The sequence below is a fragment of the Nipponia nippon genome, unplaced genomic scaffold (genome assembly GCF_047370975.1).
Source record: "Nipponia nippon isolate SJK-2023a ecotype South Korea unplaced genomic scaffold, ASM4737097v1 scaffold_4, whole genome shotgun sequence".
Taxonomy (NCBI): Eukaryota; Metazoa; Chordata; class Aves; order Pelecaniformes; family Threskiornithidae; genus Nipponia; species Nipponia nippon.
In genome coordinates, this window is record NW_028262358.1 from 93541072 (window position 1) to 93562319 (window position 21248).

At 42.9% G+C, this 21248-nt stretch overlaps 1 protein-coding gene across 3 annotated transcripts; it reads left to right on the forward strand.

Annotated features, from left to right (window-relative positions):
- Positions 1-4643: 4643 nt before the first annotated feature.
- Positions 4644-20232, forward strand: OGFRL1 (opioid growth factor receptor like 1). 3 transcript variants are annotated; one of them, XM_087774439.1, is made up of 7 exons: positions 4644-5013; positions 7015-7101; positions 7673-7754; positions 10902-10980; positions 11073-11139; positions 11282-11427; positions 13037-20232. In XM_087774439.1, the coding sequence occupies exons 1-7, from the start codon at positions 4735-4737 to the stop codon at positions 13794-13796; spliced, it is 1500 nt and encodes a 499-aa protein (XP_087630565.1). In that variant the 5' UTR covers positions 4644-4734; the 3' UTR covers positions 13797-20232. The 3 variants fall into 3 exon arrangements, with proteins under 3 accessions (XP_087630565.1, XP_087630567.1, XP_087630568.1); XM_087774441.1 differs by having other exon boundaries at positions 7676-7754; XM_087774442.1 differs by lacking the exon at positions 4644-5013 and adding an exon at positions 5352-5523.
- The last annotated feature ends 1016 nt before the right edge of the window (positions 20233-21248 follow it).

The following is a 21248-nucleotide window of genomic DNA, read 5'->3' on the forward strand; positions in this document are numbered from 1 at the left end:
ATTTCATTTTACCAGTGTTATTTATTTTGCACTCTTCTGCCATTTATCAAAGTGGTTTTGTAGTCTATTCATATCCTCTCAGGATGCATAATCCCTCCCAGCTTTATAGCACCTTAATATTAGGTTGGTAAGACTCTCCACAGTTGTTAATTGACCTCTCTGGTATCCTATTCAAAACATCCTCCCAAGATAATGATGAAGTATTACAATTACCTCATATTTAATTTTTAATAAAATTTTGCAGTTATCACACTGATATACGTGCAGCATTAGCTTCCAGAAAGTGATGTGGTATCCATTTTGAAGTCCTTATAAAACCATGTCCTCGTGAAAGAAAAAAAAAAAAATTCATTAATTTGTGCTGTTTAAAATGTATATAAAAGTATATAACCAGAAGTCAAGTGCTTATGTTTTTTCATCAGCTTTATGAAAGTCAGTTTTTGATGCGACAGTGGTCTGCATTTCCCTAGGTCTTCTATCATTCTTCAGAAATGGGTAGGATAAGAACTCCTCTGGCCTGTGTTATGCAGAAGTCAGACTGATCAAAACAGGTCCTCCTGGCTTTAGCACTTACTCATCTTCTGTTGTACTGGAATACTTTGGTGAACTCAAGTGCTAAAAATTCACCACCTTCTCAAAAATCACTGTCAATTACAACTGTGAGATAACTGAAATAATTTTTTTTTTTTTAATTAAATTGTGTCTTGTGGGGATCTGTTCAAGCTCTCAAATACCACTCTAAGAAGCTATGTAAGGTGCTAGAGCCTCTTCATGGATCCTGACTGCCTCCAGTTCACAACCAGAACCAGCAATAAGCTGCAGCTGTGAAAGGAGGCATTGTTCATGGAAAAAATGCACACACCTGGCAAAGTGCAGATCTGCCCCACCACAACCAAAGCTTAGAGTGTTCTTATCTCAAAAAGTCAAACCCATGCTCTTCTGGGCAGCTGAGAGATGGTCGCGAGTAATATGTTAAAGATAGCAGATGACTCTTTCAGGGAAGCAACCCTTCGTTCCTCGTTCAGCTGCACAACAGTGCAGCTGGGTCTCAACAAGCACCAACTGGATGCCTCATCACTGTCTAAGGAGCGATTCTTGCTGGATGGTGATCTACGTAAGAGCTGTTCAATTTTCTTTTCCTGAGCAAACTCACTTAGAAACTAGCCACTGTCCAATGATAAGCTAAAGGCTGAAAATCAGTTGCACGAGAGCCGCGCCCAGCTAAAACCGAAATTATTTGGATGGGTATCTGAAACATTTTGAAGGCTCACATCATTGGTGTCACTGCCTTTTTTTAAAGTGCCATACCAACAATCAGTCAATTCAGTTTCCAATTTGAGATTTCTTCTAGCCTACCTTATAATAAGCTCCTTTACAGCAGTGAATAACACCTTACAACATTTCTGGTTGGCTAGGAAAACCTGCACCACCCTGGCAATCCACCACCACTCGATTAGGCTTCAGCCAGCCTCATTTCTGTTACCTCTTGTATAGATTGCAAGCAATATGGTATACCTAGTTATCAACCCTCAAGAGACCTCAAAAGTACATCCCAGTACTTCAGGAAACTCCATCACATCACCTCAGCAGCATGGACTACTGTAAGTAAGTCAAAGCAGACTTCTGCTCTTAGCACTGGCTTCCCATAGCAATACCAAGTCAATTAATCTGATTCCCAGTTCGTATCAGTGGTCTGAGATCCAGATCCTTTAAAAATCCCCCTAAAGCTGTGCGATGAGATTTGGCTGATAGCTTTGCTCTTCAGGTAGAACAGAGCTTTCTATAATAAGGTGCAGTTATTTGCACAAGAGACAGAGCTTTCTTAGAGGAAGATCTTTAGTTTGTGGGATTAATTGCCATGCAAACTAAATATCATTAAAACCTTCACCTGATTTTTGATACATGCACAAGGCATGCTTTTGAGGCTCCACTTCCCTAGTATGAACACAGTCAACGTGAGGGAGCACTGACAAAAGATGAAGCGGAGCTGGTCTATACTGGGACCAGCTGATGTTGGTCAATGGAAATAGCTAGTCAGCAGGCAGTCAAGAAAAATGGGTTCCAGACATCAGAATTTCTTAAGTCAGTTCCTTCAAACTATGCCAACAGCGTGGGAAGAGATACTGTGGAAGCAGGAAACAAATCTGCCTTTCCTCCAAATAAGGCCAAAGAAGAGGGAACTCTCCAAAAATGTGAGACATAAGCATGAGTTTTATAAAAGACAATGTTCCCCCAACTGCAGCTCTAGCATCCAGCCTTACTGCTTGCCTGCCCTCTTATAACCTTGCTTGTGCCCTCTGGATGGGGATTTTTTATTCCATAGTAAAGCACTCTCCACTGGCAAGAATGAGGCTGAACATTCCTGTATCTGCATGCATTCCTGGATATCACATTTCAAAAAAGTTCCAGTAGAGCTTGAAAACCTAAAGGACAAGGTCACAAGGACGACGAGAGGAATGCAATGGCTTTCATGCTAGGTAAGACTGAACAGGGTAGGACCTTGCATCTTGGAAGAAAAACAATAGGTACTGAAGTGGTAGAGGTCTATAAGATTGTGAATAGCATGGAGCCAAATAGGGAGCAATCATACTCTGTTTCTCATAAAAAAAGAACTAATCAGCATCATACGAAATGATAATATCTTATATTCTAACATATATATACTAGATAACATGTATTTAAACTGTATAACATTGTCTCGCTATGTAACGGAGGTCAAAAGTATATGTAAACGGTATAGAAACAGGTCCATTGGTGGCTATTAAAACGAAGACTCAGATGCAACCTTTTGCGCTGGAGGTTTCTAAAGCTTTGATTTTTCATAAGGTGGAAAGATTTGTCAGGCTAAAGACTGTTAAGTAAATGTCCTGTTTCTTAAATCCTTCAGTAAGTATCCCTAAATGACTGTTTCCAACACTAGAAGAGTGGGCAAGACTGACCAATTCGTGCAAGATCATCCTGCTGTCCAATTATTGTGGAATGGGGACCACCTCCAGTACTGGGGCTAAAATAGAGGCGGGGGGGTGGGCTGAATGTTGGGGTGGGGGTCTTGGCTGGGACCACTGGGTTTGATCTTGGACTGGGTGGAAGTAGCTGGGTCCTGAGAAGGGCAGCAGCTGGCACGATGGTGACTAAGGGGTGCTGGGAAGGCTGAAGGGCCTTCACAAATCTCCACGAAAAGCAGAGGAGAACTGTCTTGGCCAGGGCAGGTGATGGTGGGGGGAGGCAGAGGCGTGAGCACCTGAAGCAGACTGAGCCGTAGGGCAGGCTCGTAGCTCAGCCGTGCAGCTGTGGCTGCGCCTAGGTGAGCCGCAACAGCAAACAAGGGCTGAGGACCAGAATATTCCCAGGAATTCCCTGTCCTTGGTGTCAGTGCGTGCAGCTCACACACTGCAAACGAGCTTGAAGGAGGGTTACGCCTGAGAGCGATACAAATGCGTCTAAACACGATGCTGTGGCAACTTGAGTTAAAATGATCTTTCAGTTTATAGAGAGTGGATTGGGAAACAAAAATCTATAGACGATACTGTCTCTACACTGACGATCCTGGTTGCTGGTAGCTGCGCTTGAACAGGATGCTAAAACATTGAAGCAGCGGCAGAAAAAAAGGCACAAAAATGAGTGAGGGAATGGGAAAGGTAATTTACGGCGAGAGGCTGAAGAAGCTCGACCTGTTTGGTTTACCAAGAGGAGGACTTGATGATAGTGCATGTCTTTAGGAGCAGTCAATATACCGGACACCACAGAACTGCCTTTAAGGAAAAGGCAGAAATCCGTGAGTGTGAAATGAAGAACACATTTTTAATCGTGAGGGCGAGAGCAGCCACTGAAACAACGTGCTAAACCTTCGGCTCATCCGGCCTTCTCTCCAGGCAGTGCTTCTGTCCAAAAGGCATGCTCTAGCCAAATACAAAATACACTGCCACTGCCCCTGCCAAATCCGTCCTTGAATGTCACGTCAGTTTTACCCCCAAACTCTCAGGGGGTTTGGAAGCAGCTGAAGCGGGCTGGTTACACCACTATGGCCCCCTCCACTACCGTCCCCTCCGGCACCTGTGTATTCCTTGAGGTCCGCCTGGCCGCAGCCCTGCCCCATGGCTAGTGGACAGCCGGTGCTGGCACGCTGCTGGTAACACGGCGGCTTCCCTTGCCAAATACGCATCTCCTTCACAGACCGCTGCCCTGGGGCAGCTGCCGTCCCCACGCTCCTCGATAAACGTCCGCACCCACCTGCTTTTCTCGTAACCCTTCGGGGGACACCGAGGTCCCCTCCAAGAGGAGACCCCCCCGGGGCGCACCTCCTCGGGGGGCAGATCTCCGCCATCTCCCTGCGGAGCACGGCTCTCCCCAGGACCGCCCCGGCCCCGCGGCCGCGGCCCCGTTCCCTGGCGGCCCAGGGGCCCCGCACCCGGCCGAGCGCTGCCCGGGGCGGCGCCGGGACGCCCCGCGGTGCCGGCGGCCCGCTGCGGCCGGTGCCCGCCGCCGGGGCTGGGCGCGGCGGGCGGCGTGGGGCGGGCGGGGGACTGGGCGTGCGTGCGTGTCTGGTGTGGAAATCCCGGAGCCTCCAGCCCCGCCCTGCGCCTGTCCGTGGGCTGGGGCCGGGCGGGGGAGCAGCCCCGGCCGCCGCCGCCCCGCCCCGCCATGCCGCAGCCGTAGGCAGCCCCGCGGCCGCTCCCAGCCCTCGGCCTCCGCGGCCTCCGGGCGGCGCGGCGGCGGCAGGCCCGGCCCTGCCCGATGGGCAGCCTGCTGAGCGGGGTCAGCTTCAAGGAGCCCACCACGGTGGAGGACTGCGACTCCACCTGGGAGACCGACTCGGAGCCCGAGGCGGCGGCGGCGGATCCCGGCGGGGAGCCGCGGCGGCAGGAGGGGGTGTGCACCGCCGCGGGAGGCGGGGAAGAGCCGGCCGAGCTGCCCGCCGCAGACTGCCGGCCGCAGGAGCCCCCGCCGCCCCCTTCCCCGCCGCCGCCGGAGGAAGGGGAGCGGGCAGAGGCGGACGCCGCCAGCCCCGAGCAGGTACCGCCAGCGCCGGGCGCGCCCCGCCTCGCCCTGCCCGCCGGGCCGGCGGCCGTGCGCGGCGGGCCGGGAGGAGCGGCCGCCGCGGGGCGGGGGAGGCAGGGCGCGGGGCGGCGGGGGGGGGCCGCCGCTTCCCGCCGGCGTCTGCGCCGTGCGGCGCCGGCCCGGGCGCTCCCGCCGCTGCCCCGCTGCGCTCCCCGGCGCCGGGGGACGGGTGGAGCCGAGCCCAGCCGGGCCCCCGGGCCGTGCCGGGGCAGCCCCGCTGCCCCCCTCCCCGCTCTGCGGCACTGGCGGGCCCGGCTCGGCCCGGGCGGCTGCCGGCGGCCGAGGCGGCGCGGCCCGGGGACCTTCCCGCTGCGTGAGGAGCGGCGGTGCCTTGCGACCGAGCGGCTTTCGCCTGGAGTAGAAACGAGCTGATTGCTCCCCCCCGGCATTGGGGTGACCTGCTCGTGGGAGGAGATGGAGGCCTCGAAGTCGCTGTCAGTCCCGCTGCTCCCGTTTCTAGAGAAGGTTCTGCTTTAAATTAAGTGTAGTCTGGAACTTGGCCTCTTAATTAAACGGGTTAAAAATCTGAGTATTGGATCATACGTGGCAGCGGATTTGTGGGCCCGAAGTGAGGCATTTTCAGAGAGAGTTTCTGTCTTTCAGGAACCTTTAAAAATGCCAACCCTAAAGAAATAAAGCGTTGCTTTGCCAGTAATTTTATTGGAGTTAGACCTGAACGCTGGGTGGACCAGCTGGGTCTTTTTTTGTCCTGCTAGACGTGTTGCGTTTATATTTGATTCGGAAGCTGTGCAAAATGAAATAAGCGTAAGCGTTTTTCCCTTTTCTGCTTGATACGTGGTGATACTGACGCCTGGTAGCTGAGTGTCAAGGGGCGTTGCTTGTTCAAGTAAGCGCGTTTTGCCTGTAGGTATGGTCAAAGCTTGGCCTTGCAAAGGGAAGAATGAAAACAGATGCTTGTTTGTCGTTACTGTGAGATTAATAAGCAATGGGGTGGGCAGTAATAAAGGCAAATGTCTGGTGCACTCACAGGGAACTTCCCTTTTTAGGCTTGACTTTAACCCATTGCATGTGTATTGCAAGGAGTGGAGCGATTTTTTTTTTTCTCTCATTTGGCCTTTGATTTTAGTGTAGAGACTTATTTTATGAGACTGAAGAATACAAAACTCTTTGCTGCAGTATGGTGATAAAGAAATTACAAAGAAAATAAAGTTGGTAGCAAGTTGAAGTCACTGGACACTAATGCTTCATTTTCTGTTTCTCTTCAATGCGTGCAGCTTTTTCAAGGGGTCTCTGAAGTCGGTGGGATTATTTCCATTGACCTTGATGGGCTCTGGTCGTTTCAGGACACAGCTTCCGAACAGCTGGGGGCCAGTACAAGTTCTCGTACATATGTGTTTTTTCTAAGCAGGTTTTTGGTTTGGGATTTAGTGGCTCTTTTTACTAGGCTTTAAATTTAAGTTCTGAGAAACAAATAATAGGAAACGGTTCAAGCAGGTGTCAGAACTGCAGTTTGGCTTGTCCATGACTGTTCATTTTCTTCTACAGGATGCAACGATAGCAATGAAGTCAATGTAGGCATGACAGATAGTCTTTGCAAATAGTATGATTTCCTGCTCAAATTGAGGAGCGTCTCTGCATTTTCATGTTCCGTTACTTATTTCATCTTGTGCTGGCGCTCGCTGGGTTACTTTGAAGGCTTGCATTTGTAAATGACAATCAACCTGTTGATTTAAAGCAAGGTCAATGTCATTGGAAGGACATATCATAGTCTTGCTTTTGTATTTTATTTTATTTTTTATTTTAGGTTTAAAGTGTGTGGTGTTAAGTATTCAGCAGGGAGATTTTCAGTGTTTGACCAAACAGTAGGCAAATACATGCACTTCTGTATGTTTATGTTGCTGAAATCCATCATGAAAAATAATTCTTTTAATATTACACAAATTCGCTATTTAGTGTGTTTGTGTATAGTTATTGTCTACTTTCTAACTGTTTCAGAGTGGTGATGGAACTGAGCTGACAGCCAGGCCAAAGAGAAGCTTCTACGCAGCGAGAGATCTATACAAGTACCGACACCAGTATCCAGTAAGAATATTTTATGGTTTAAAACTGCCTTTTTATTAGAAGACAGCACACAACCCAAACGTTCCTAAACCTTTGTGGTGCCTCATAAATATGAGAAATGAGAAGAATCAAAAAGCTGATGCAGAGGCCCAACATATGCCAGTGGGAGAGGAGTGAAACTAGTGCGATGTCTTTTCATCCTCGGTGTACGTGCAGACCTGTGCAATGTGTAAGCCTGGGAACAGCAGTAGGAGCCCAGAAAAAGGCTTGTGCCTTGAACATCAAAGAGGATAGATGATAGAGTTTGGACTTATTATTATTTGCATCTTGAAAGATCCTTGAGACCAAAGTCAAGGTGCTGCTGTGCTTGCTGCTCTAACCTCTGCCTCAGTAGGAGAAGGGACCAGTCAGAAGGAACTTGCAGATTCTTAAACTGAATCTTTAAGTGTAAAAGTAATTCTAAGTAATTTCCAGCTTTCATAAAACTCTGAATTTTTTTTGTCCTCAAATTATTCAGAGAGCACAGTATCACGTTCTGGATACTCTTGATAGGTTTTTGTAGGCTGAAAATGTTCTGTTTCCTTTCTTTCAGCAGAACTTTAAAGATCTTCGATATCAAAATGACTTGTGCAATCTCCGCTTTTACAAAAATAAAATCCCTTTTAAACCTGATGGTGAGTAATCTGTAGCAATAATAGTGATAACGAAAGAATGCTCACTAATAGTAGTAACAAAGTGAAACTGTAGTGATAAATGCGGTGCTGACAAATTAAAGGTGTACAGTTAGTTTGTACGACCTGAACCTCCCGTGTTGGAGTAACATGTTGATAACATAGGAGCAGGTTATGCTTAAACCAGAGTTCGCTTTCGCTCTAGGGAGGTGGTGCTTTTCTCATGCGTTGTCAGCATGATGTAGTGCAGGGTGTTGTTTGTACCGCTGGTTTACAGTAGTGGCACTACCTTTTATTAAACAAAGATAAAGTTGCTCCATTATACTGCACAAACTCTTCCTGCTTGAATAGGACTGGCAGGGATATGGGTGTTATCCTGAACGCTGTGTAAGGGAAAAAGAATGTGTTGTAACTATCTCGTGTGTTTATTATAATAACAATAATAAAATCATTTCTCAAAGTCCCTAATGGGACCAGTCTGGTAGTGGAGCAGGAACCTCAGATGCAAGGTTCTGCACAAACACAGGACGAGCTGAAAGACGACAAACCCTGCTCTAGAGAGTCTGCAAGCAAAGTATGAGAGACAGGAGGGCAGCAGACAGATGGGGAAGCAAAAGGAGGCAATAAAAATCTTGGTTAGAATGGTAGACAGGAGTCTCGGCACATGAGACCTTAGCCATTGGCAAAAAAAAAAAATTGCAGGCCAAAAATAAGCTTTTAAAAGTTTTAAAAGAATGATGAGGAGGTTACTTTGAAGGAGTTTGCAGAAAGATCCTCTCAGCATGAGAGCAGCTTGGGAGGAAATACCAATGTGCACACTGGAGTCCAGAAGAAGTGAGACGTGGAGGCTGCTGTTGAGGCAGGATCCTATCGGAGGCAGGATCAATCTCATAGCAACAAGTGGGTTCTGATGCGGTAGGAAGGGACGGGTCTCAAAAGGCTTTGGAAGTGAAGGCGTATAGTTTTTGTCTGATGTTACAGAGAAGGGCTTCACAATGAAAGAATGCAAAGCAAAAAAAAAAAAAAAAGGCAATATAAAAAAGCCGTGGTCTGGAAACATGATCTTACCGGCAGCATTCAGGGTAGATATAAGCGTGACAAGAGGGCACTTTTCAAGGGCAGGAAAGAGGATGTTGAGATGCAAAACGTCAAAGTGCTGATAGGAAGCTGGATGGGAAGGAATGTTATATAGAAGGATGTAAAGATGTACATATAGGAAGGTTGAAGATGAGAGCTGTTCATAGGCAAGATAGTGATAAAGTCCTCAGCAAGTGAGAAAACAAGTCAGGTTGTGTGAAAGAAAAATAAGACCTTTGTTTTCATCATCTTCAGCTTTATCTTGATAGCCACTGGCAGATGCTGAAGACTGTGTTTTTAGCTTGACTGGAAGAAGAGTTAGATCTGTGAATTACCAGTACAGCGGCAGCAAATTCGGGAGACGTTAACACAGAGAACAGATACAGAAAGAAGGAGAAGGGCATTGAGGTCCATGTGAACTTGAGGACCACATGAACCTGAAACTGAACGCCAGAAAAGGTCTGGGGCGGGGGATCCTTTAAAGTGCAAAATGAAGGAGCAATTCAAGAGGATTAGCCACGGGAGGAGATAGTCATGAAAGCTAGAGGAGGGCTTCCTTCCTAAAATCTGTAAAAAATAAATTTTCTCTTAATATTTTAGGAGAAAACCCCAGTTGGTAGTGTCAAAGGTAGCTGATAGGCTATGGAGGCTGAAGTGTTGGTGGCTGTGAGCTCAGGTTACTTAGAAGTTTTTACTGAGAATGGGAAAGAGTAGCCACCACCTTGACCTAAGTCTGTGATTCTGTGAGAGAGTTCAGAGTGAGTCTAAGCTACCACGTTAGGGACGGAACTACTGGGGAATGTTATTAAAAAAAAAGACATTTCTAGTGCAAAACTAGATCTGAAGTTTAATTCCACGACCTACAGATTTAGCTTGTGGTTCTTACTCAGAGCTGGCCTATGCGTGTCTCCACCCTGGAACTGAGCAGCGAGTTTTCCAATACTTGAAATGTAGGTTGGATACAGTGCGGTGATGGCAGGAGGTCCTCTTTGCAAGGTCCTTTTTCAGCCTTACCTGCACTGGAAACCACATGTTCTTAGCAGCCCCTTTGACTGGCTGCTTGCTCCATTTCTTGAAGGAAAGTACCGAATGAGTTTTCCTTTGTCATTGAGATCCAAGTGGAAATTTTCACTGGGGGGAGAGAGAGATCTCCTATGTATAATAGGAGACTGTCTACGTTGGGCTTTGGGCTTTTTAGGCTACTCTTATGCTGTTTGACTTTGGGAGAGGCCATGCGGCTGTGGTAAAACTGTTGTTGGTTTCAGAGTAGAAACAGGCTAACACTGAGCCATTCATTCATGGAAAGAGACTGTACAGATTTTGGAACAAGGAACATCGTTTTACGTACTTTGTGTATTTGTGCAGTGCCTGGAAAAGTGCCCTGGCCCATGACTGAATTTCCTGAGCACAGTCTCAGTGCGAAGAATGATTAATTTCCCTTTACACGTACTTTGTCCCCTTTTTCTATCACCGTGTCTTTCCAAGAGGAACTGACTGAACTCCACAACTGTTTTGAGACCACTGAAAGCTGAAATTCTCATTTGTTGAGCATGACCTGAGAACCCAAGGTCAAACTCATAGCAATGGCAGCAAGACTCTTGGCCACAGCTAATTGAGAAAACGTATATATATATGTATGTATGTCTGTGTGTGCATATATATATGTGCAGAGTTTTGTCATGTTAAAGCAATGGCAGGTGATTCATGATGCAATATTTTATGTAAGTGGTTTGTTAATTACCAGTGTGATAAAGGGATCTAGGACGTGAGAACTTTTGGGGAAGTATATTTTACAGAGGTTATTGTCACGTACCCTCTGCTGGTAACTCAGTTAAGTTGGTTTTGTTTCTATTGAAATTTGATAAATCTCTTACTTTTAATTAAGTTTTAGTAACTAAATTAACTTTAAATTAAAATGAATTTCTTTAGGGCTGTGAAAGACCTTATTTCCCATAGTATGTGAAAGAGAATTAAAGTATGTATTCTATCGTTATGTGAGCATGGCATGTACTTTATGTAGCTGAATGCTGTTTTTGATGGCTACCTAACAGTTCTCAAATTATTTTTATGCAGGGGTTTATATTGAAGAAGTCCTAAATAAATGGAAAGGAGACTATGAAAAACTGGAACATAACCACACTTACATACAGTGGTTTGTCACTTATTACCTATTTCTGTTTCAAAGCATTAATTTGATTAAGTGTTCATATAGTATGAGCCGTAATGTGCTTTTTCTTTTAACAGGCTTTTCCCACTGAGGGAACAAGGTCTGAACTTCTATGCTAAAGAATTAACTACATATGAAATTGAGGTAATACAAATTGAGCTCAATACAAACCATCACATTAATTTTGATACATAACTGCTTTTTGTTATGTAGAGTTGTTTTATACAATGCAGAAGTACTTGCTTTAGTGCCACTTAGAATTTTGGATGTATTCTTTGTTTATTAGGAATTCAAGAAAACAAAAGAAGCAATTAGAAGATTCCTTTTGGCTTACAAAATGATGTTGGAGTTTTTTGGAATAAAACTAATTGATAAAACTGGAAACGTAGCACGAGCTGCTAACTGGCAAGAAAGATTTCAACATTTGAATGAGTAAGTAATGACATGCACTCCACTCTCTAGAATTGCCATAGAATCTCATTAGCTTTTTGTTTTCTAGAGAAAGGGTCGGTATATTTTCCAAAGATTGCCAGGAAAAAGAGAAAAAGAAATAGTCAGTGCCTTATTTGTGTCTGTATGTGTGTGTGTTCCTCCTTCCCCTTTTTTTGATTGTGCTTCTCGCCCATTACCAGTCTAACTGACATCATTGAGTTCCCTGAAAATACAACTTCAGATGGTGCTGAAGAAGATCACAGTTCTGAATTCATTTGTTTGTCATGCTACTGAACGCATTTTCACCTGATCCCAAAGCACTGCTTCTCAGTTGGAAAGCATGAGTGGCTTATTTTTGTATTCACATTTCTTTTTGAGAAAAATCAAATTCTCCACACCTGTATGGAAGCTAAATAACAAGATTTCCCTCCCTCCTCAAAACATGAAATATTATGTATTTAATACTTCTTAATTGCAGTGCTTAACTGGAGAGGTTTAGACATGCATTAAGTCAAACTTTAGCCCAACTTTCAGCAAATTACATCTGTCGCTTTTCATTGGCATTGTGTGGAGCGTAAGTTTGCACTGAATTTTGTCCCATGTGGATTAATTGTATCAAAATTTCTTTCCAAATCTTGTGATCGCTTTCCTAATACCTCTGACCTTAGAGCTGAAGATTGTTTTCTTGCAGTATTTTGTTCTCCTGTCCAAATGAAAGCTTGTAGGTAGAATTGCTGATGCATAATTTTGGGTGAATAATGGGAATAATTTGCTATTAATTTTATTTAAATATTACATGAGTCAATATGGGTGTGGGCTCAGACGCAGGCCACAGATAAAATGGTTTCAGGAAGCCCAATGTTACTCACTGCATATTTTTACAGTGTAATTCCTATATTATATATATTCTATATATTACAGTGTAATTCCTATATTCTCACCAGTGAGTAGCTACGCAGTTTTAAGTCAGGAACTGGGACTTTTTGTTACCTAATTTTAGCCATCTAAAATTTAGGCATTTAAGTTTTACTGTTTAGTTAGGTGTACTTTATGAGAGAAAGAGCTCTTCACAAGCGCTTCCAGAAGATAGTTGGTTCCATTTATCTTAGACACTTGTTGCAACAGTGGGAGTTGCTCTCCAGAGGCGCCTGTTTTTCTCCCAGCAGTGACTGTATCAGAAGTGCAGGTAGTTAGTCTAGACTGGAGACCCAGCTTTTAAACAGCTTAAGTGAAGTGCAACCAGTCCTGTTCTGTAGCTGTATTACTGCAATACACTGCAAAACCCGTATTTTATAAAGTGACTGGGTTTTCTCCTCAAAGAGAATACATACAGCAGAAGGAATCAAAATCAGTACACACTTTGATTTTATTTTTTCTTCAGCCTGTTGCCTCAGTGCATTTTACAGACGCTAATTTTCACTCACAACATCCTAGCAAAGGAGGTGCTAGCAAGCGTCAGCAGCTGTGAGAAATTAAAGTATAGGAAGTCCGAAGTACACGTGTGGAGTGATAAAAAGGAGCGAGGAATTGCAGTTCCAGTTCTGTATCTGTAAGGTGGTTTTTTTTTTTTTTCTGATTCAATGGAATTTTTCACCCTTTTCTTCCAAAGGTCTCAACACAACTACTTGAGAATCACTCGAATTCTGAAAAGTCTTGGCGAGCTTGGATATGAGAGCTTCAAATCTCCCCTGGTAAAATTTATTCTCCATGAAGCTCTTGTGGAAGATACCATTCCCAACATTAAGCAAAGTGCTCTAGAATATTTTGTGTATACTATTAGAGACCGAAGAGAAAGGAGGAAACTCCTGAGATTTGCCCAGCAACATTATACGCCCTCAGAGCATTTTATCTGGGGACCCCCAAGAAAACAGAAGTTGGAGGGAAGCAAAACAAATAAAAAGCCAGCATCTCCAATTTCTATTCACAATAGTTATATTTCTAAGCATAAGAAATCAAAAGAGCCTAAGAATACATTGGCAAGTAGAAGCTCAGCTGGTAAAACAACTGAAGAAAGAAAGGTAGAACTCACAAAAAACGGGGAAGAAAATGACCAGGATGAACAAGAAATGAACTGTGATGCTGTTAGGCAGAACAACAGTGAAAAGAACAGTGATACTGATACCGGCCAGCTTTCAAAATCAGAAGAAGTTCATGATACTTCAGACAGAAAGGAGGATGCTTCTCATTCCAAAAAAGATGATGAAAATCTGAACGATGACTGTGGAAATCACCTAGGCATTCTAGAGAAAGATTTATGTGACACTGAGAATTCTTCAAATAACGCATCAGCAGATCTACAAGATAACCTTGATAAGGATATGCTTTCAGGGGGGACCACCACAAAAAACAAGGACGAGCTCAAATCGTGAGCCTGAGGTTAAAAATCATTATGTTTCATATTGAATGAAGCAAATTATTCATTGCTCCTTCATTTTGGGTGAAATTTCCATCTAGTGTAGTATAAATGTTCATGAGGCTATGCTTGTTGCGAATACATCAGATGAGGCTTCTGTTGGGTTAATGAATTTTATTTTTTTGAATCTCAGTTTATCAGCAGTCAACCAGGTGTGGCTCTTGAAAACAACTGTGTATATTCAAAGCTAAGAAATTCATTACCTTTTCCAGACAGATTGCTTATCTATTTTTTTGCCATTAAATTCATCCAGTATTTACAAAAAAAAAAAAAAAAAAAAAAAAGCGTAACTTACCAGAAAGCTTTGGAGCATCAGAATTTTTTTAAGTTTCTTTTACTATGCTTTAAGCGTTGATTTCCTTTTATAAAATGATTAGGAATTATTTTGAGAGCACAGTTTTTTCCCTAGTGGATATTTTTTTAGTAACTATGTTCATGTTTAATGGCAGTATTTGCACCGCATCTTTTACCTTAGATTAGCATCCTTGTCAGAGACACTTAGTAAGGGATATCAAAATGGCCTACGCAGCTGGGTATCATTGTACATCGAATAAAAATTTAACTTGCAATGAAACTGTATCCACAGCTTTTGGGTACAAGGGAAACTGCACTTTAGACTTCTTTTAGTCACTGTTAAGTTCTCTCTTCTCTTGACTCATTTGTTACTACTATGAATTTAGGGGGAGGGATCTCTTTGATCACTCAGATTTGGTCTTGGTGTGAAAGCTCTCTGTTGATCAGCTGTAGTAAAACAACTCCCTCAGCTGGGTTCAGCGCCTGGAAAGCCTCTGGACAGCTGAAAAGTAGCATCTTCACCACAAAGCACTGCTTGATCATCAAAGCCGTCAGAGAAAATGTCACCAGGCCTGTCCAGCTGGATCTTACCTGAACTTGGATGTTTCTTGGCCGGTTTTGGGTGAGGTCTGCACAATGCTGAACCCCCTGTTGCTGGCCTGGGAGAGGAAGGCAGTCCTGATGCTTCCTTCCAGATGTCTCTTTCTTCTCTTTGCTCTCTATCAGAGGTCTTTCACAGTTTAATGTTATTTTGATCATCGGCTGAAACCTGAGGCAGGCCAGTCTGCTGGCCCAGCTGGAGCCCAGCAGGTAGGAATTTCCCAATTAAGATCTTTCCCAGCTTTCTTCACTGAAGGACTGGCTGCTTTCCCCGAGTAGCCTCTTCTGACTTCATGCCGTTCAGTCAAACAAGATAGTACCCAGCAAGTTAATTGTGTAGAATAGGAATTAAAAAAATAATGCAGGTAGAACTCACATTTTCTACAGTCCTAAAATAGTCTAAAACTTCTGTATGTATTTTCTATTTAAAAGTGTATATATTATCCACTGCCTTTAATGTATTTTTGATGAAATGTTATGAAGCAAGTGGCTGACTACAGTTTGGGTGTCAGAGTGCTACAGGACTTTATTCAAGTCTTATAATTCAAAATGACAGTCTTCAGGGGTCTCAGAGCATAGACAAAATGTGTTCTATTTTTCTGTTTCGCTAATTGCCATCATGGCAGTGCGTCATCCATTGATTTCCCCAGGTAGCACTGTTTCTTGGGATCAAATAAGAGTGGCAGTTAGAGATCTTGGTAACCATGGACAAAGATTAGGCTCTTTTCATCCTGAAGAGGTAGGGAAGAACAAAGCCGTATCCCTCCTCCTCCTGTGCTGACTTGTCCCCGTACGTACATTCCTTTCCTTACTTTTTTTTAAGCGTAACCCGGATCGCTCAAGGAGGCATTAAGTCTGTCTGAGCAGAAATGCCCCAGAGAATTCCTCCCACAGCCACTGCCTCTTTAAAGCTGGGAAGGTGCTGAGAAGCCTTTCACAGTACCCTGGACTTGAACTAGGATCCCCATATTCACATTTGCCTCTGACCTTCAGAGCAGAAGGGGACAGGAGATGCTGAGATAAAATTGGTCCCTGTGGTTAAGGACTCCGACCCCACACGTACGCACAGGGAGAACAACTTTATGTTCTGCCTATGACTTTGAAAATCTTGAGTGCCTAACCATACCAACTTAATAGCGTTGTTTTTGCATAGTTATTTCTTGAATGGCATAGGAAAAATTTATACCATGTGTATGAGGAACATAACTATAAGATTGGTAGTTAGACAGAGCCTTCAATTTATGGACTTTAGTATTAAGGTTAAACACTTTAAAAAAATGCATAGTATTCAAGCGAAATAAGGGATGCTGGGGCTGTTATTATATTTATACTGTAATTTGATTGAACATTGATGACCTCGGGAGATCTTTCATCTTTTGTCTACTGAACAAAAAAAAAAAAGAAATCTTGCTCTAATTTTAAACCAGAAAGCTTGCGATGTGCATCCAAAAGATTTCTCTGCGGTATGGTATTCTGGTACTGTGACACAGCTTTCACCTATACGTGCTTGTTGGTTCTCCACTCATGATTAAGTACTTAACGTACTTTTAATCTGGCAGGGCTATCTGCATTAAGGGCCTGGTGTATCTGAAAATGCGGTCAACAACTTTGGGACTCATATCTTTACTAACTCTGCAATTTTTTTTTTTTTTTTTTTTTTTTTAATCTGCAACTTAGTATATTTCTATCAGTTTTCATAGAAGTGAGAAGAGTAGTGGCATACCAATTGCCTACAAAGAACTATGGAGATTAGGTAAGTGAGGTTTTTTTGTGTCAGGTGGGCTCCTGCACTCTATAATCTTTGTCCTATAGCTTTATCAACAGAATTACTCCCATGGGACACTTCAGCTGTAACTAACAAGTTCTGCTCTATGTAAAATGTGGTGGTTTATCATTCCTTTCCTGGAGGAGTTGCTGCTTCTGATCTTGCAAGTGCTTAAAAGAAGGATTCATTGCAAGGCTACAGTGTAGCATCCCATTGAGGTTTGCGAGGATCATCAGATGGGTGCACTGTATGCATTTCATGACAGAATCATGGCCTTAGCAACCAGAAGCACCCCATGCTTGAAGTTTCCAAGTATTGGCTTTCAGGTTTACAGTACAATATATGTTGAAATGATTGTATTCTCAGAAATGCCAGCCCTTAGTTATTTAACCATTACTTCAGAAACTGAGGAAGTGCAAAGAAAGTCAGGACACTTGCTCACTGTTAAACTTGGTTTTGTCTCGCCATACACTTAACTATTCAGGGATTTCTGTGATCTTACTACAATGATGTATTTTGGCCCAGTGTTTGACTGGAATCTGAGCTATTCATTTACTAATTGAACAGAACCTCCCACACAGGGGTTCTTTCCTAATAAGTACATCCGAGTAGTCTCTGGTACTATTAAGTGGGAGTGATGTGTATATCCACACACCTGTGAATTCGATTTTAAGTATCCTACGGTGAGGGGATATGAAAGCACAACTTGACCAAATGTTACTGAGTACGCGCATGCAAGTGAAGCGATCGTACAAATCATGCAAAAAACGCAGCGCTTTAAGATTAGTTACAGCTCTGTGCCCTACTATCCAGGACGTAACTGTGCCTCGGTACCTGATGCTGTGTTGGCGTAGAGACTGAAAGCTTGGGTACGCGAGGTGTGCACCACAGATCATTCAGATAAGGAGAGCAGATACACGTGTGCGCGTTATCTAGGAGCAGAGCTGAGCTCTTGGTGTCCATATTGCTCGTGCTTAAAGGCGTGATCCTGAAAGATGCTAAAAATATTTGCAAGAAGCCTTTGAGAGCTGTTCCCTGGCTTGGTCAGCTCCTCAGTTTCCTGCTCTAAGATTGCAACAGTCTGATGTATTAGGTATTTGTATAATCATAGTTAATATTTCATGTAACCTAGTGTAAGCCTCCTTGAATTATTCCAGGATAATTCTAATAATCTGCAGTTGCATATACCTGTACTATAACTAGAAAGTTTACAGACCTTAGAAGCTTTGTATAATTTTGATGGATGATCCAATAAGGTAAGTCAAGGGAGATTTACTAGATTTAAATGGAAAACAGCTCTTGTTTGTTTTTAAATAAAATGTATGTATATCTGTTTAATTGATTTTTTTTTTTTTTTTTGCACCTTGCTTTTCCTGACAGTTGTGATGGTACTGATCACAAATTATAGTAAGATATATATGTTTAAGTGAAAATGTAATTCTTAGTACACCATACTTTTACAGGTAACATCATATTGAATTTCCTTGACAAAAGCTGTGTTTATGATAAGATGCAAGTATGTCAAGCAAGTTTTACTGTTAATAAGTGTGACAATATCACGCTAATGATGTACATTGTCCTAAGAACTACCAGTATCGTTCAGAACCAAAGATGTTTCTAGCCTTGTATCCTGCCTCCAGCAGTGGCCACCAACAGATGGTGTGAAGCAAAGGACAGATAAGGTGACCCCATTTTTCCCCAGGAATTTTTCCATTTTCGAACTCATGGTTTCTTTTAGCCTCCACAATCCCTTGTGGCTGTGAGTTCCATGTTTTAATTATGTTCTGTGTGGAAAAAATAATCTCTTGTTTGTCTCAGATCTGCTTATTCAAGAATTGCTAGTGCATTTGAACACAGTTACTAAAAGTACCGTAAGATGAACAGTAATCCACTTCAAGTCAGTTTTTAAAAGCCGTGAGAGATTCTAATGATAAAATACCTGCTTAGGTGGAAAATGTCCTATGTTTCTCTCCTTAGGCAGAAGATGTCTGCTTAGGCAGAAGACTTGTCCTGTGTTGATGGTAATATTGTCTTACTTGTCCCTTCTGAATAAATTTTTATACATAAATCCTTTTGTACAAAGTATTAAAAGTCAGATTCCAACTGCAGAACAGATATTTTTTTTCCTATTGGTGTAAAAGCAAGATCAGTCAAAGGCAAAGCCTATTCCTAGCACACATCTGAGGGAGGTACTTCTGGATTTGGAGACACCAGCATCAATGGGTCTAATGTTGTGATCATGTAAATTTGAAAATACTGTGCGGGGTTTGCCAAGAACCATATTCCTCATTCCACATTTTGGTAACGTATTTTGATACGTGTCCCCAGTTCCACTTGCAAGTGGAGTAACTGCTCAAAAGGTGTGTTTGATGGCCATCAGAGCCTGAAAATGAAGAATGGGTCAAAAAGGCCTAAGAATGGGCAACCCGCCCTCCATTCATGTCATGGTCAACACCATAGATTCACTGCTAACAGATATTTAGATGCAGTTCTCCAACGGGAATGTAAATTGTGTCTCTGTAATATCTTTGTGCTCTGTACTGCCTATGAACTATTTCTTTTCCTGAAAGCTGTGTTCCTTTTACGGCCCATGTTCTTAAGTATACTTACTTAAGACCATTGGGGAAAGCAAGAGTTTTATTTTAAAGAATATATTTAATACATGCCATACCTAATGGACTCCTAAAATATAGTTCAAATGCTATAGAGATCAATTAAATGGAGACCTCCTGTGGCTTTACACTTACAATCACCTTTATATTTATTTTCAAAAGCATTAAGCTGTTTGCTATAAGATAACAAATGTGAGAATTGGCAAATTGTTCTGAAAGAAGTCTCTTACTACTTAGAAACTTGGCACTTTTTAATTCTACCACGCTTACAAGTCTAGTGGCGTATTCATCAACTAAAGTTTATTGTGAAATATACTGAATGTATTTACTACTGTGGCTAACTATGTGAAAATTATTGTTTTGCAGTAAAAAAGGTTATGGCACTTACATTTTTGGGATCTGCTGAAGCATGTTTGCTAATCCTTAGTTGCTCTTTTTTCTGTGTTTTAACCTATTCCATGGTTGTTTGCCCTTTATGCAGTTTGAGTTCAGCGACAGATGATTAGGTATAGTTTTGCACCGATAAAATTTGGAAATATCGTAGACTTCATTGTTAAAATGTATTCTAAGAAAAAAGTGCAGTAAAAAGAAAAAAAACAAACCCCAACAATTTTTACTTGCAAAATGAAACAGCTACATGTCAGTTTTTATGAATGGTCCTGCTCTCTTCTCTGTATTCCTTTGCAGTGTTTAATTACAGAATGCTGTGCATGTTTGGTAGTACCAATACCATATGTATGTGGTAGGAGTGGTAACCAGTTTCTGGATTTGTAATGCACTATAAAGATATATTTTATAATTCTGTAACTGTATGGCAGTGTTATGCCAAAAAAAAATTGTATAAACATAAAAAGCAATAGTTTATGTTGCTTACTGCTATATTTTAAATCGTTTGTAAAATGAAATACTTGGATTTCCTTTCAGGTAAATATATTTTTAATAACAGCAGCCAAAAACTCTAAACTAATAAAGCTTCTTCATTTAGCAGCATTGTTTTAGCAACATGTACAAATATTGTGTAGCTCTAATAATGTGTAATTGCTGTTCGGCACTTGTTTGTATAGTCTTCTGTAAATGTATTAACGCTTAAAAGTAGGGCATTAAAGGCTCTGGTCCTCCTTTTTTGTTGTCAGTGGCCAAACCACCGTGGATAGCAGAGGAACAAGGGAAGGCCCAGAGTGAGCTTTGCTAAAAGTTCAGGGCTTTTTTTAATTTAAGAAAAATACATACTATGAAAACACTGTTAACATTAAAGGGTAAAATATCCATTATGATCGTGCAGGCAGAAACCCTCCAGAGCCGTGTCAGCAACTGGCTACTGCTGCTTAAACTTAGCAGGGAAACATTTATCCTGCTGGTTGTATTTGTCCTGCGCTGAAGCTGTGGAATTGGATGGCTTCAGCTCCTTTCCCCCCCCCAGTTTTGTAGTAAGCTGCTATTCGCATAGTGGGACTGCAGATTTATGTAGCTATAAAGGGCCCAGCAGCTTTGGAGAAGGTTTCCTATTCTCGCACATGTCTTCTCAAAGCGAGAAGAAGCAGGTGCTCCTTACGCGGGAGAGCTTCATGTGTGGCCTGTGTCTCAAATGAAGCTTGGCCTTAGCATGGCTATATTAACTTACTTTCACATTGTCAGGTCACGCAGGGATGGGGTTGAACTGGTAGGCAATAACCCAATGTGTCAGTGTGTTGGTTTCCCCAGAAAATTCAGTTACAGCTCTCTGAGGCAACTGTGATGGTTCATCTGCTCATTGGCAAAGCCTGGCCACAAGCCAGTTGCCCTCTTCTACCCTTGGAGCATAAACTTCACAACTAAAGAGCCATGGCCTGTATGGAGGCGCTTAGATATGTTGCTGGCTGTTGTACCAGCAACTCCAGACTTGGAGCATGCCTGTAGTAAAAAGATCTTTCCCGTGTGAGCACAGACCCTCACGGGTGCTAGAGCCACTTCTGAAAAGCTTTCTTGGGGCTCATTACAAGGGAAGAACATAAACTGGTATCCCAAAGCCAGCTGGCCCCAGTTAAATGGAGACAAACCGGCTTCTGGAGGAGGTGGAACAAGGGGGTGATGGGCCCAGCACCCCGTGCCTTGCCTGCTGCCTTCCCAGGCCACAGGGGCAGGCACCTCCTTACTTAGA

What these genes read in the sequence shown, in the direction of transcription:
- OGFRL1 (XM_087774439.1), top strand. Translation starts at nt 4,735, where the DNA reads ATGGGCAGCCTGCTGAGCGGGGTCAGCTTCAAGGAGCCCACCACGGTG. An exon ending in ACGCCGCCAGCCCCGAGCAG is followed by an intron (nt 5,014 to 7,014) that starts GTACCGCCAGCG and finishes TAACTGTTTCAG; the next exon opens with AGTGGTGATGGAACTGAGCT. An exon ending in AATCCCTTTTAAACCTGATG is followed by an intron (nt 7,755 to 10,901) that starts GTGAGTAATCTG and finishes ATTTTTATGCAG; the next exon opens with GGGTTTATATTGAAGAAGTC.